Genomic DNA, 13,011 nt, shown 5'->3' with positions numbered 1-13,011 from the left:
CAATGACTATACATTTTACCACAACCCACAACAATTAATGTAAAAGTGGTAACTTTTGTTCTATTTGTAGTAATTACTTCAAAAACTATATCATTTACAACATTATCAACCATTTTACAATTCTAACAACATTTGTGTTGTGAACATGGTAAAATTAATATTAGAGCAAAAGATATATAAATACTCAGTATTGTAAGGAATTTCTCCATTTGATAATCAATGTTATCCATTTGATAAAAGTTGTCCAACTATGATATTTACATCTTTGACCACTCAATTACAATAACCACAATAAGTGTGGTCATGAGTCGTAATTTTGGTTCTACTAGGTGTAATTTGTTATTTTGACATTATTTATTACTTGTTTCTGAACAATATTACATATCAAGAAAGAATGTGTTGTTAATATAGTAAATTTTATTTTTTAAAATGACACATGTTAACATTTAAGTGGGTAACCTGTTAACCAATTCAATAGGTTTTCACTTCATTAATTTATTTAAAAATAATAAGGGTATAACTGTTAGGATGTGATGAGAATTAATTAGGAAAGGCAAGTCCTAGTTGGACTTGGTTAGTCTTCCTAATTGGACATGGTTGATGTCAAAGTTTATTCCTATAAGGAATAGGATCTTTCTCCTGTACAAGAAGGTTTGGTTTTCCTACTACCAATTGGATTATAATTGGGGTGCCTATATATAGAGGGCATGGGTAGTAAACCAAGGCATGGTCGGTTCATGCGATCATCCACAAGAGAGTGTATATCTCTTGGGTAAGGGAGCAGAGATGTCAAGAGTGAATACAGCTCTTGGGTGAGAGTGAGTTCTTGGGAAATTCTATGAGTGTGGGTGTACAAGGGTTATGGTGATTTAGCTCAATGTATCTTGTACTGTAATTATTCTCATAGTGAAGAACAGGTATCTCTCGGGAGGATGTAGGCATAGATTTATGCTGAACCTTGTTAAATCTCGGTGTTCTCTTGTTGCTTGTCTTATGGTTTGTTACTTTTCTATCGGTCTACTCTGTGAGCCTTGATGGGAGGGATTCTAATTTCCTTAACAATAACAGTACGATATATGCATGACCTCTAATAGTAATGTGTATGCATGACTTCCAATAGCCATGTCATTGAATATAATTCGCTTCACTGACCTCACTACAAAAAAGAATTCATTTAGCTTCACCAGTTAGCGTCGGCGTTAGAATGCCGTCGCCATTGATCAAAAATTTGCTACGGCAAATGCCGCGTCGCAAAGAGAAAAATTATTTGCCACGGCAAGGCATCGCCGTCGCATAAATGTACCTTCAATTGCTACGGCATATTTTTTCCGTCGCTAAATTTCTCTATTTTTAACTACGGTAGAATGTGCCGTCGTGTATTTTCCTTTTATACATTTTTTTTTTTTTTTGACTTTTGGGTGAATATATGTGCCAAAACCCGCTCCCTCCATCTGCTATTTCCCGCTCCCTCATCTGCTATTTCCCGCTCCCTCCATCCAGTCCCGACAACGAGGTCAACATAGCAATCTGTGAAGTCGACATATGCTAGTTCAGCTCCACCTCCTTCCTATTTTTCTTCTTCCTCCCAAAACCCCAAACTTCACTCCCCTTCGTTCATTCAACAACAACAACAACAAAACCCTTATTTCTGTAAACCCTAAATCAAGCTTCCGAATTAGAGCTTCCACCTCCAGCGATAATAGCCAACCGCCGTGGTGGGCGAACCTGTTGCCCGCCCAAGCTTTGGGATCCGATAAAGTTCTCAGATTGATCTCCGGTGCCACCGCTAGCCCCATTGGCCAGTACGTGTCGGAACCCGTCACTTTTCTTCATTCTCTCGACCCCAGAGTCAAATTGGTATGATCTATTTTGATGGGTAATGCTTGGTTTTTGATTCTATTTGGTGGGTTTGGTCTAATTTTGGTTTTGCAGGTTTTTGACTGTTTAAGTTTTGGTGATAGAATTTGGTTTGTGGGTTTTGGGTATTGTCGGTTTGTTCTTCACGATAGAGTTTCACATTTTATGAGTTTGATCTGCTTATGATAAGAAAGTACTGTTCCTTTTGATTTTCTAAGAGCAGAAAGATATCAGAAATAGTAAGGTAACTCTTGTAATAGGGTACAACTTGGGTCTTCTGAACTTTACATGTTTTTAGAAAGAAATTAAATGAAAGAATGTATTCTTTTCATGTTCTGGTGAAGCAAATAGAGAGTTACTGAATATAGAAAGGCTTCCTTAGTATCCTAGTTGTAGTTTAAGTGGTGAACTTGGAGAAGTTTAGTGACATCTTATTAGCATGTTGCAAGTGCCCCCTAAAATTTGAGATGATAGAGTGGAACCGGTTCCGTCTTATACACTTCAGATCACCAAAGATAAGTTATTTATTGAATTTGCTGACTCGCAGACCTTGTGGTCCTTCTCTGTTTAACTATAAAGTAACTTATTTCAAGGTAAAAACATCATTCTAAAGTAATTGTCAGTTGAGCAAAAAATAGTTATTGAAAATGGACTATCAATCTATTGATAATGATAAGGTTATGCATGCTGGAGAATTATCTGTTCTTAAATGCCTATTTGTTGTGACATCTCCCTTTTGGTAAACTTGCTTGACAAGCATTGTATTGAAACTGTACACATCTTTACTTCCTATATATTCTGCTCATGCAGGGTATCACTCTCTTTGCATCTGTTGCTGCAACTCTTGGACTAAAATATTGCTCGAGTTTGCTTGAGAACTGATCTCAAAGGTAAGCGATCCATATTGGTTAAGTTTGAAAATTTTACTTTTTTTTTTGTTGTTGTGAATTTATTTAATTTGCTGGCATTTTGTTTTGGTTTTGAATAAGGAGTAGTTTAGAGAGAAGCACAGAAACAGTGCCTCAACAAATCAGTCTCTGCTGTAAGTGAATCTCATTTCCTAGATCTGCATGCTCAATTCTTCTTGATATGATTTTTTTTTGGTTGCTTTGCAGAAATGTTAGTGTTGGTCCATAAATATGTCAAGTTGTTAGTCAATTTATGATTCATAAATTGGAACTTATGCATATATCAGGATTACCCAAGCAATTAAAGTTGTTAGTCAATTAATATCATTTGAGTCCATTACAACTTTTTTGTTTTGTTCCTGCACTCCAGACCTCAAGATTTGAGCTTTTGTCTTGTTCAGTTTTGATTACAATTGATTAAAACCTCATGAAAAATCCCAAAAGCCACCGCTGCATGACAAAGTTTCATTTATGCAAACAAGAGTCCAGAAGATTTTGACAAGAAGCCATTATATTTGGCTAGTGCATGATTCCATTTCTTATCTGCCAAGTGCTAACACCACCACCACAAGTAGCCAAAAGTTTTATTTTTAATTATCTCTTAGCAAAATAAAAGCTCTCAATTGCTTTTAACTTCACCCATGGCAGCAACGAAGACATGTATAACTTCAAAAAATGAAAACAAAAAGTCTAGAATTATGAGATTGATAAGTAGTTCATTTCATATCTAATTGTATCTAGTCACAAACTCGTACTGCATCATATCTAATTATCTTGTTAGTTCAATTTTGTTACCATGGTTCTCTTGCTCTTTACATGTTCAGTTAGCTGCTTTGGTAGAATGATACTGAGGAAGGTGTTAATTTGAGAGGAAGGTGTCAATTTTCAACAACCTTTGCAAAGTTTTGGTTATTTTTCTTGATTAAAGAGGAAGGTGTTAATTTGAGAGGTGATTCTTGTTTTCTGTAGAGATTCACTGAGAGAGATAGAGAGGAGTAATGGGATTGAGAGGATGAGATGCAGCTTTTTGAAGTTGCTGAGATAGCTTATTTAGTAGGCAAGCATATGATACCATGCTCCATGTTCTCTGCTTGGTATGCTTTCTTGAAGTTTCCTTTGTCTACATGCATTTAAGATTTCATAATTAAATCTTTATATGTACTCGTTTAGTACATGCAAGGGAAGTGTGGCAGTCAATCCTGTATATTGCTGGATATTGAAATTCTTAAATAACTCATTAAATATTTCATCATCCTTTGGCAGGAACTTGACCATGTTCATCACATGGAACTGATGCATGATCGCGTTTTAAAATATCCAGATCGTGTTCAGAATTTGTACTTCGCATTCCTCTTTGTTCTCCGGGCAGTGACAAGAGTAAGCATTTTCTGCTATCCTTTCTGAGTTGGTACCGCATAATCAATTTTCTTATTGTCCCACATTTACTAATCATTGATGGGCTTAACATCTTGTAGGCTGCAGATTACTTAGAGCAGGCTGAGTATGATACAGGTAATCATGAGGAAGACCTTAGAACAGAGTCTTTGATGAGGCAGCTACTTTACAATCCTCAACTCCAAGCTACATGTCCCCTACCGTTTGATGAAGCAAAGCTCTGGAACAGTCAGAGCGGACCACAATTGAAGCAAAAAATTCAAAAGAAATTCAGAAACATCAGGTTTGTCTGTGAGAAAGTTGCTTCAGTAATTAATATTTTATGTTGAACTAAACATTGATCACCTGCTTGTCATTCGGAGTTGTAAAGTAAAAATTTCATCTTCAAATTTCAGTGCATTAATGGATTGTGTGGGATGTGAGAAATGTCGGCTCTGGGGAAAGCTTCAAGTTCTTGGTCTTGGTACTGCATTGAAGATCCTCTTTTCTGTGGATGGTAAAAATCATCAAGATCAACTTGTAAGTTCTTGCAGCTCTCTTATCAAACTTATCTTGCAACGTAGGTTTTCTTATTTATCTAAATACCCATTTGTCAGTTTTGACTTGCAAAGCTACCAAATTGGTTTTGATCGGGTTATGCTTGAGGTTTTCCAATAGCTTTCCAGCTGAACATTTAGACTTTGTTTGAGTTGCCTTGTTTAACAAGTTCTTTAGAGTAGGTGAACATGAACCAACTCTTTCTCTCTCATTTTTCTTTGCACATGCAGCTGCAGCTGCAACGAAATGGCTCTTATTGGTGTCATTTAAAACTTTGTTGTTTAAGTTCTCATGCCCACCGTTTTTTGATAGAATTCAAGAATCAATCTAGTTTTAGTTCAATTTTTCATCAAAATTTAATATTGTTTTTTGCTGTGCTACTTGCTATTCTATCTATTTGATTTGCTTTGCTGGAGATTATATCTAGTACAATAGGATCATTGTAAACAGATATATACCAGCTTTAGGTGGTAGTCATAAAATCTGAGCACTAATTTGTTCCCAAAATCTTTTTTTAAACAATTTAATGGGAAAGACTATCCTTTGCTTTTGTGAGATTGGTTTAATGGTTTTGATATTAGGGTATGTGTTTTGAATTGGGGTTTGAGGAGGTTGGAATGAAAAAGGTGTATGCTTTTGATTTTTATTTTGAGCGTGTGACATCAATTGGTGAATAACAATGATAGTTATTGATGATTCACAATCTTTTGATCTCAGTTGTTTGTGATGAGTTAATTATGTGGCTTATTCCTCTAAGGGTTTATCTTTTGGATCCTTCCTGGGCACATGACAATGAAGCTTAGAAGTAAAACAGGGCATATCAATACCATAAGACAGTAGGAACTAAATGCTTTCATAGAGTATATATGAATTGAAACTATAATGAAATGACTGAAAGCTACGAAACTAAGTAAAGGTTTTTTTGGTCTGTAACTCATTTCTTATGTGTGTAATTCTTGTTCATTGTTTATCAAGTTCTAAATTTGCAACTCTATGTTCATTGAATCTTGAATTTACGCAGGTATGTCCAGAACTACAGGGAAAAGGAGAAGTTGGAGCATAGGCTCTAAAATGCACAGTTGGAAAAGGAGGATAAGAGGCAGAGCTTTCAGCAACATTTTTTGGGGATTGCAGGTATGAAAAACTCATATGTAGTTTAAATTTCACTCAAGTTTTTTTATCTGGATTATTGGTGTGTAGTGTGTACACCGATATTGTTTGATCTGGTTGACAGTAAATTTGCCAACCTAGGATCTATGCTTTAATGAAGTAATTAATCACTCAAATGTACACTTCTCCAAATTTCACTTAAATGTACACTTCTCCACACTAGGATCTATGCTTTCATAAAGTAATTAATCAGAGGATTTCAATATCAATTTGCCTAAACTTTAGTATCAGTAAGTGTAGTCCTAAGTCTCATGCTCATCCTCCCTCTCTTCACTTGATTTATGTTTCTTTATCTGAATACGTTTCACTTATCTATGTAGATAGAAAACGGACACATATCTTGAGGAAGATGGAGGAAGATCCCTGCAAAGCTTTTCTTGAAGTAGAGGAAGAAAAGTACCTTGTATTATCTTATAAACTCTTGTATAAAAGCTTCATTGCTTTTGTAACATTCATGAGAAAAATCCAAATGTAACATTCCCTTTTCAATATGTTGAATTCCTTTTTGTACAGCTTTTATCCAAAAAAAAAAAAATCTGCCAATGCATATTTACATGCCAGATTTTTTTTTATTCATAAATAAAATTCTGCGACGGCAATTTTACCGTCGCAAAGCTTTGGTAGCGGTCGGTGGCGTCGCTATAGATATTTGCGACGGCATTTTTCAGTAGCAAAATTCTTGCGACGGCAACCTTTTGCCGTCGCTAATAAGCTTGCGACGGTGCATTTGCCGTCGCTAATACCAATGGCGACGCCCCCAACGACATCGGCGCAATTGCCGTCGCCTAGCCGTCGCCATTGGTCTTTCGCGACGGCAATTTCACTTTCCGCGACGGCACAGCGCCGTGGCAATTTGAATTTTTTTTTGTAGTGCCTCCTCTTTACTGGAATTACACTTTCACTTGCAATCTTTGGTTTAGAGCCCGAGTTCACTGATCCTTGCTGTTTATTACTTGGTAGTTCTTCTTCATTGCGTTTTCTTCCTTTTTGAGTGTGTCTGTGTTTAAACACTCAAAACCTCATTTGTCTTCCATTTCTCAAATTAAATGTAGACGGTGTAGTTGATGATTTAACAGGAAGGAGTGGCTTAGGGGCTGTTTTGAGGAATGAAAATGGTGAGTTAATGTTGGCTGTGTCTAAAGCATTAATGGGAGGTTTTGGTGCCAAAGCAACAGAACTATATGCTGCAGCTCTTGGGCTTCAAACTATCTTTCAAACTGGCTTCCAAAATTCACATATTATCTTGGAGATGGATGCTTTGTTGGCTGTTAATGATCTCAAAGAAGAGGAACCAAACTGGTCAATTGAAGGTGCTTTAATTGAGGAGGTGAAGGCTTTGTTTCACCTCTTCCCTTTAGTATTGTATATATATTGCCCTAAAAAATGTAATCAGGCAGCGCACTCTTTAGTTAGGCACGAGCTTTTGTTTCTTGAATTTCATGTTTGAGTATAGGATGGACCACAATGGCTATCCAATGTACTCATTGCTGATGTAACTATCTAATTGCCTAATATATGCAATGTTTCCTTTTCTAAAAAAAATAAAATAAAATAAAATAAATAAATAAATAAATAAACCTCATTTGACCTAGGCAACTACTTCCACAAATTAAAGAATATATGCAATGTTTCCTTTTCTCTAAAAAAATAAAAATAAATAAAAAACTCACCAAACCAAGGCAACTACTTCTACAAATTAAAGGACAACGAGCTTCTAAAGAGGTTTTTTTTTTTTTTTTTTTTTTTTTTTTTTTTTGAATCAACAACGAACTTATATTAGACCAGGCCTCAAAGGAGGTACTGAGAATCGTGATGGAGAACATCACGAATACAAGTAGGTGCTAGACCTATCCAGATACAACTATTAATTGCTTCAAAGCCTATGCCAGCAAGCCTATGTGCTACCATATTGCTGGAGCGTGGTTGATGGCGTATTTGAACGTTTGGAATTGTCTGCATGGCCCTCTGTATGTCATCAATTAAACCCCCATTGGCCAAGAGAGTATGGTCTGTGCACAGAGCCTCAGCTATGGCCATGGTGCTGTCGCTTTCTACAACCACATGCTGTATATGAAGGGAAACAAGGAAATCAATGCCGGCTCTAATTGCCATAAGCTCACATTGTTTCGGAGATGCAGCATATGGCACTGGACTGGCAAATGCTGCTACAAATCTTCCTGATGCATCCCGTAAAATTCCGCCAATGCCTCCCTTGGTTGTTGATGACAAGAAAGCCGCATCAACATTCAATTTAAACGCTCCATTTTCAGCAGGTTTCCATCGAGGTCGCGGATGCGCTTTCGGTTGTTTGATTCCACCCCGAGCTTTCTGAAACTCTTCGAGCCATGAGAAAGGCCATGGTTGGTAGTTATTGTTAACCTAAACTAAGGATTCTATCACCATTGAGGTTAATGGTGATTGGATTTTTATTTTACAGGAAGATTAATTACTAATTCACTACAATATCTACAACATGTGTTCTTCCGGTTCATTTATTTTTATTTAACCAAAAGAGCATTAATGTTTGACAAATAATTATTATATGGTCCCCAACTATGATACACGTGGTGGTCTGAGTTGATGTCATTGGTACATATAACTTGTATTTATTTATTATATTTTATTTTAGAGAAATAGTCAATTCCATTGAACTTCAGCGAAATTATACATAAAGACTCGTTCATGCATGATTGTCATATAGAGTCATTATCTAAGTAATTCAACATTTTTAAGGAAACGATTAAGAGCATCCAGAAACTACCCTACACCACCTACAAGGAAAATAAAATAGAGTAGGCTTTGTGGGTAACCCTGGCGACATTCCTCATGCCTCAAGACCTACAAACTTTCTCCCCAAAAAAGGAGAGGTTCTTACAAAAATAAGAATAAAAATAAAAGCTTGAAGATGCAGCCCAAAACCAGCCAATGAGACCCAGGCCCAAATGGAAGAAACTCCAGCCCAATAACTGGTAAAGAACCCTAGCCCACTTGGCACAGCCCAAGTCCACAACCTCCAGCCAGCAGCCTCTACCATTCCCGCCGCCGCGCATCAGTCCGTCGCGGCGATCACCTATCGTCACTGCCAGAACCGCCATCGATACCACTGCTCACCACTGCCCATGGCCTCCGACGGGTCCACCAGCCAACGACCCACTTGCAGCACCAACCTAGACGACGAACCCCCAAGCAGCCGGTCGTGTCCCGCAGTCCCACTGGCCTCCAGCGAGGCTCCTTGGCGCGCACATTCCCAATCAGTCAGAACCCGAAATTCAGCCCTAAGTGCAGTTGTACCACCACCAATGTCAACACCACTGGCGTCTGCTGCTGCCCTCCACTGCAGATCGGAGCCAAAGTCCCGATCTAAAACTCCCTACCAAAATCACCGCCATTCACAAGGAAAAAGGAAAAGAGAAGGCAAAAGCCCACCAGCATCGCCCCAAAGGGAGGAGCCCGTTCTAGAGAGATATCACGTGATAATCTAGGGTTATAGAATAAATTACTTTTATTAGACTATTTCAAATTCAAATATTTAAGCATCTACGTGGAGAACATAAAAATCATTTTTCCGGAGTGGTGGCTAGCTAGTTAAATCAATGATCTCGTAGTTTCTTACCAACCATGGAGGTCAAAGTCCATGAGATTCTCATGTTAAAGAATGCTGTACAAGATAAATTTGATCTCTGAAAAACAACACTACTAGAAAAAGAGGTCATCACACACGGATTTTGTTCACACATAGATTCACACGGAGAGAAAATCGTGTGAATACTGTGTACTCACACACTTATCCGTGTCAAAACATTTGAAGCAGACCATTTCATATCTTACTGAGGGTAAAAATGTAATATATTAATTTTTTTTTCGATATTTCACACTAATATCCGTGTGAATGTGTTTGATTAGATTTGGGAGAGCAGAGATTCCTGCCATTGTGTCAGAATAGTTGCATTAATATCTACATTTAGAGACAGATTTCCGTGTGAGTGTATTAAAATATAAAAATAACTTCAATGTTCACACACAGAAATCCGTGTGAATCATACTTCAAAATAAAACAAAAGGCAAATAATTTTTATGAATGTTTATTTATATTTGACACACTATTTATTGCAGGCTTCATGTGTTCATGTTTCACACAAATATCCGTGTGAAACTGTGAATCCTTATCAATAACTTTCCCCAAATTCCCATTTATCTTCATTAATTCAAGTTAGACTTTAGACGCGTTCTCATTTATCCTCACCAAAAACCCCAGACCTCATTCACCATGATTTCTCTCTCTAAACCCTCCCAATGGCCCTCAAACACCCAATCCCTCACCCTCCTCCGACTCTTCTGCTCCACCGATACCCCAACTGAATCCCCACCAGACCCGCAAACCCCAAGACCCAGGCAGCTGCGTCGGGTTCGGAGCCCGGAAAAGCCCAAGGACATTATCTGCAGAATAATGGCCAATTGGGGATGGATGACCTCCAGATTTCCAGATCAGCGTCTCATCAACTCCAGATTCCAGCAAAAACTCAAGGTACTCGTGAAGTGAAAACTTTTCAATTGATTCTGAGTCTCCCATTTTTTGGAACTTCCAAATGTTTTGCTTAATTTGATTTTCAGATGCAACTGATTTCAGTTTGTATTACTTGAATGGATCTTAGATCTGCAGGTAAGGGCATCTCTGTGGATGTTGAACACATCAATTTGCATTGATCTTAAGTGGATCTCTGGAAGTCTTTGTTTTCTATCTTATTCTCTGATATCCCTTATGGGCAAACGAAGAAATAGTCTTTTTTGGGAGATTGAGAGATTTGGGTTATCACTTCGGCTCTGGTCAGGCATGTCAAATCTCCTTTGCATCTGGTACGTGTTTCTCTCTGAATTGATTGATTGGGTTTTGGGTGGTGTTGATTTGTTTGACTTCTGTTGAAGATATTATTTTTGGGTTGTGGTTGAGTTTTGTGGTCTTAGATCTACAAGTCAATAAATGCCTCTTTGTTGCTGTTGAACACGTTCTTGGATCGATTTGCTAATCTTACTGGGATTGTCTTGCAGAAATTCATTAGATGCAAACAAAGACTCAATCTCTACATAACACAAGTTGGATCTCAAGATTATTCCTTCAAGATATGGAGAATGACCATGAAGAACATGATGAACAACCTTTCAAGATTTGCAGAATCACCATGAAGAACAAAAAGAACAACTATGACTATAATTGAGAATAAACGGAGGAATTTAAAATAAGTATCTAAATATGAATAATTGTAATACATTTATTCTGAAATATAAAGATTAATTATAATTTGGAAATTTGGAAGTTAATATAATTGGGATTCATAGGGGACCCACCTAATATAGCTCATACAGACAAGCTTTCCGTATGAAAGTGATTTAGCAACGCTCGCAATACGTACAAATTGTGAATCCGTGACTGTACTGTGTGAAACTGCTCATTCACACAGATTTCCGTGTGTATTTCAATGTATTTACACAGAATTCATCCGTGTGAAAGAACCTGTTTTTCTAGTAGTGCAACCAAAGCTAAGATTTTCAACGTGAATATTCTTCTTTGGGGTCGAAATGCATGCTCATAGCTATCTAGCTCTTGGCCTTCATGATCTATCCAAAAGATTCGTTTAGGGGTATTGGGTACACATTTATTTGTCTAGGAAAGTGATTGAAGACTCTGACTTGATCATTTTATGGAACTACTGCAACTTCTTCATAAAAGATTTTCTGTATCCCTAAGGAGGGAACGTACGTACGCCATCTTCCTGTCTTAGCCAACACGCTGTCGCCAATTGTACCCAAAGTCTTGGAGCTTGGAATTACTGGAATTGATTTAGAAGTATAGCCTTTGCTTGTGCCTTGTGAGCGCTTCCCAGCAAAGGTCTAGTAAAAGTCTGGGGTTTGTCCTGGCCCTGGTGTCGGGGTAGCCTCTCCCTCTCCTAATAAACTTTTTGTCTGTTTTCCTTTGTTTGCAATTAATAATGTATCAAGTAAAGTTTACATGTTTAAATGGTCATCACCAACAACTAAAACTAGGATAAACCATAGACAAACTGAGAATTGAGCTTCAACTGTCCAAAATGAATTGTGGAATTGCAGGGGGGTACATGTAATCCTCTTAATTAAATTTAAAAACGTGATTGGATGCATGATAGTTCATCTGTTGCATACAGTGTGCAAGTACAAAAGATGTTAGCTAGCTAGTTTCTTTCATGCTAGATTAAATCATTTATGTTCTTTAACTTCTCAAAGCATACTTATTTTGTAAGTAAAAACTCACATAATTATAAATCCTTATGATTATTTTTTACTTTTCTACTAATATACGCGTTATCGTTTCAGCTGAAATATTCAGAGCAAATGCACCCCAAGAGTCTATAGGCAAGGGCAAAAGGCAAAGTTTTGCCTCTCATTTGTGCACTATTCACTAATATTGCCTTTGCCTCCTAATTTTTTCATGCACCCCTAATAGGCAACGTCAATGCCTCTCAATTATTCACTATTTAATCCAATGGTTCTTATTCTTTTAGATGTAATCCATTGGTTCCATGTGATCCAATCATTCACTAGTATTCCACCATGTTTAACTACAAGACAAAAACTATCAAAAGCAATTAACTTACATCAGCTTCCATGTGAAGCCATGTGCCATATTGGTCGACCAAGACAAAGTCCAAGACTTGCCATTGAGCTTGGTCAGGAAGGCCTCTGGTCGTCCAACAAGTTTGGCGTGCATGCATCTTTTTTGGTTTTTTGCCATTTTGGCTGGTCTTAGACGTCCAAGATGTATGGGGTGCATTTGCTCTCATGATGGAGTTGTTAAACTTGAAAAGAGTAAGCACGTTGACCTGGTCAACCGAACGTCATCTCTCGTTATAGAAGCTTCCCCAAAGTCTACATAAATTACCATGTCATTGATTAAACAAGTACAAAACTCGTAAGTATGGATATGGAAATCTGCAGAAAGTCAAAAGCAAATCGCTGCAAATCGCATTAAGAGCAGCCATATTATTAAGCCCCAGACTGAAAACAGTGAAAAAATATTTTCAGAAGATACTATATACTGCATGTATACAAAAATCTTATTTTTCAGGGGAGAATCTATCAAGTTGTATGTACAAAATCAAGCAACGAAACCTAA

At 37.4% G+C, this 13,011-nt stretch overlaps 1 protein-coding gene and 1 long non-coding RNA gene across 4 annotated transcripts; both read left to right on the top strand.

The window, feature by feature from the left end:
- The first annotated feature begins 1,504 nt into the window (after nt 1-1,504).
- Nucleotides 1,505-6,379, top strand: LOC133735849 (endoplasmic reticulum oxidoreductin-1-like). Of its 3 annotated transcripts, XM_062163278.1 has the most exons (9): nt 1,505-1,857; nt 2,668-2,747; nt 2,853-2,899; nt 3,735-3,859; nt 4,029-4,142; nt 4,241-4,443; nt 4,556-4,679; nt 5,719-5,831; nt 6,188-6,379. In XM_062163278.1, the coding sequence occupies exons 4-8, from the start codon at nt 3,839-3,841 to the stop codon at nt 5,758-5,760; spliced, it is 504 nt and encodes a 167-aa protein (XP_062019262.1). In that variant the 5' UTR covers nt 1,505-1,857; nt 2,668-2,747; nt 2,853-2,899; nt 3,735-3,838; the 3' UTR covers nt 5,761-5,831; nt 6,188-6,379. The 3 variants fall into 3 exon arrangements, with proteins under 3 accessions (XP_062019262.1, XP_062019263.1, XP_062019260.1); XM_062163276.1 differs by lacking the exons at nt 1,505-1,857; nt 2,668-2,747; nt 2,853-2,899 and adding an exon at nt 2,947-3,640; XM_062163279.1 differs by lacking the exons at nt 1,505-1,857; nt 2,668-2,747; nt 2,853-2,899 and having other exon boundaries at nt 2,941-3,859; nt 6,192-6,379.
- Nucleotides 6,380-9,979: 3,600 nt separating this feature from the next.
- On the top strand, nt 9,980-11,204 carry LOC133735408 (uncharacterized). The gene is made up of 3 exons (XR_009858988.1): nt 9,980-10,392; nt 10,520-10,721; nt 10,914-11,204. It is a non-coding gene; the product is annotated as an uncharacterized LOC133735408 (long non-coding RNA).
- Nucleotides 11,205-13,011: the final 1,807 nt, after the last annotated feature.

This window comes from Rosa rugosa, chromosome 3, assembly GCF_958449725.1.
Source record: "Rosa rugosa chromosome 3, drRosRugo1.1, whole genome shotgun sequence".
Classification (NCBI taxonomy): Eukaryota; Viridiplantae; Streptophyta; class Magnoliopsida; order Rosales; family Rosaceae; genus Rosa; species Rosa rugosa.
Note: the sequence above shows the minus strand (reverse complement) of the source record. Positions and strands in the feature narration are given on the sequence as shown.

Excerpts from the sequence above, each read along its gene's own strand:
- LOC133735849 (XM_062163278.1), top strand. The coding sequence starts at position 3,839 with ATGCTCCATGTTCTCTGCTTG. Across the intron at positions 3,860-4,028 it reads TGCTCCATGTTCTCTGCTTG|GAACTTGACCATGTTCATCA; the intron begins GTATGCTTTCTT and ends ATCCTTTGGCAG. Across the intron at positions 4,680-5,718 it reads AAAATCATCAAGATCAACTT|GTATGTCCAGAACTACAGGG; the intron begins GTAAGTTCTTGC and ends GAATTTACGCAG.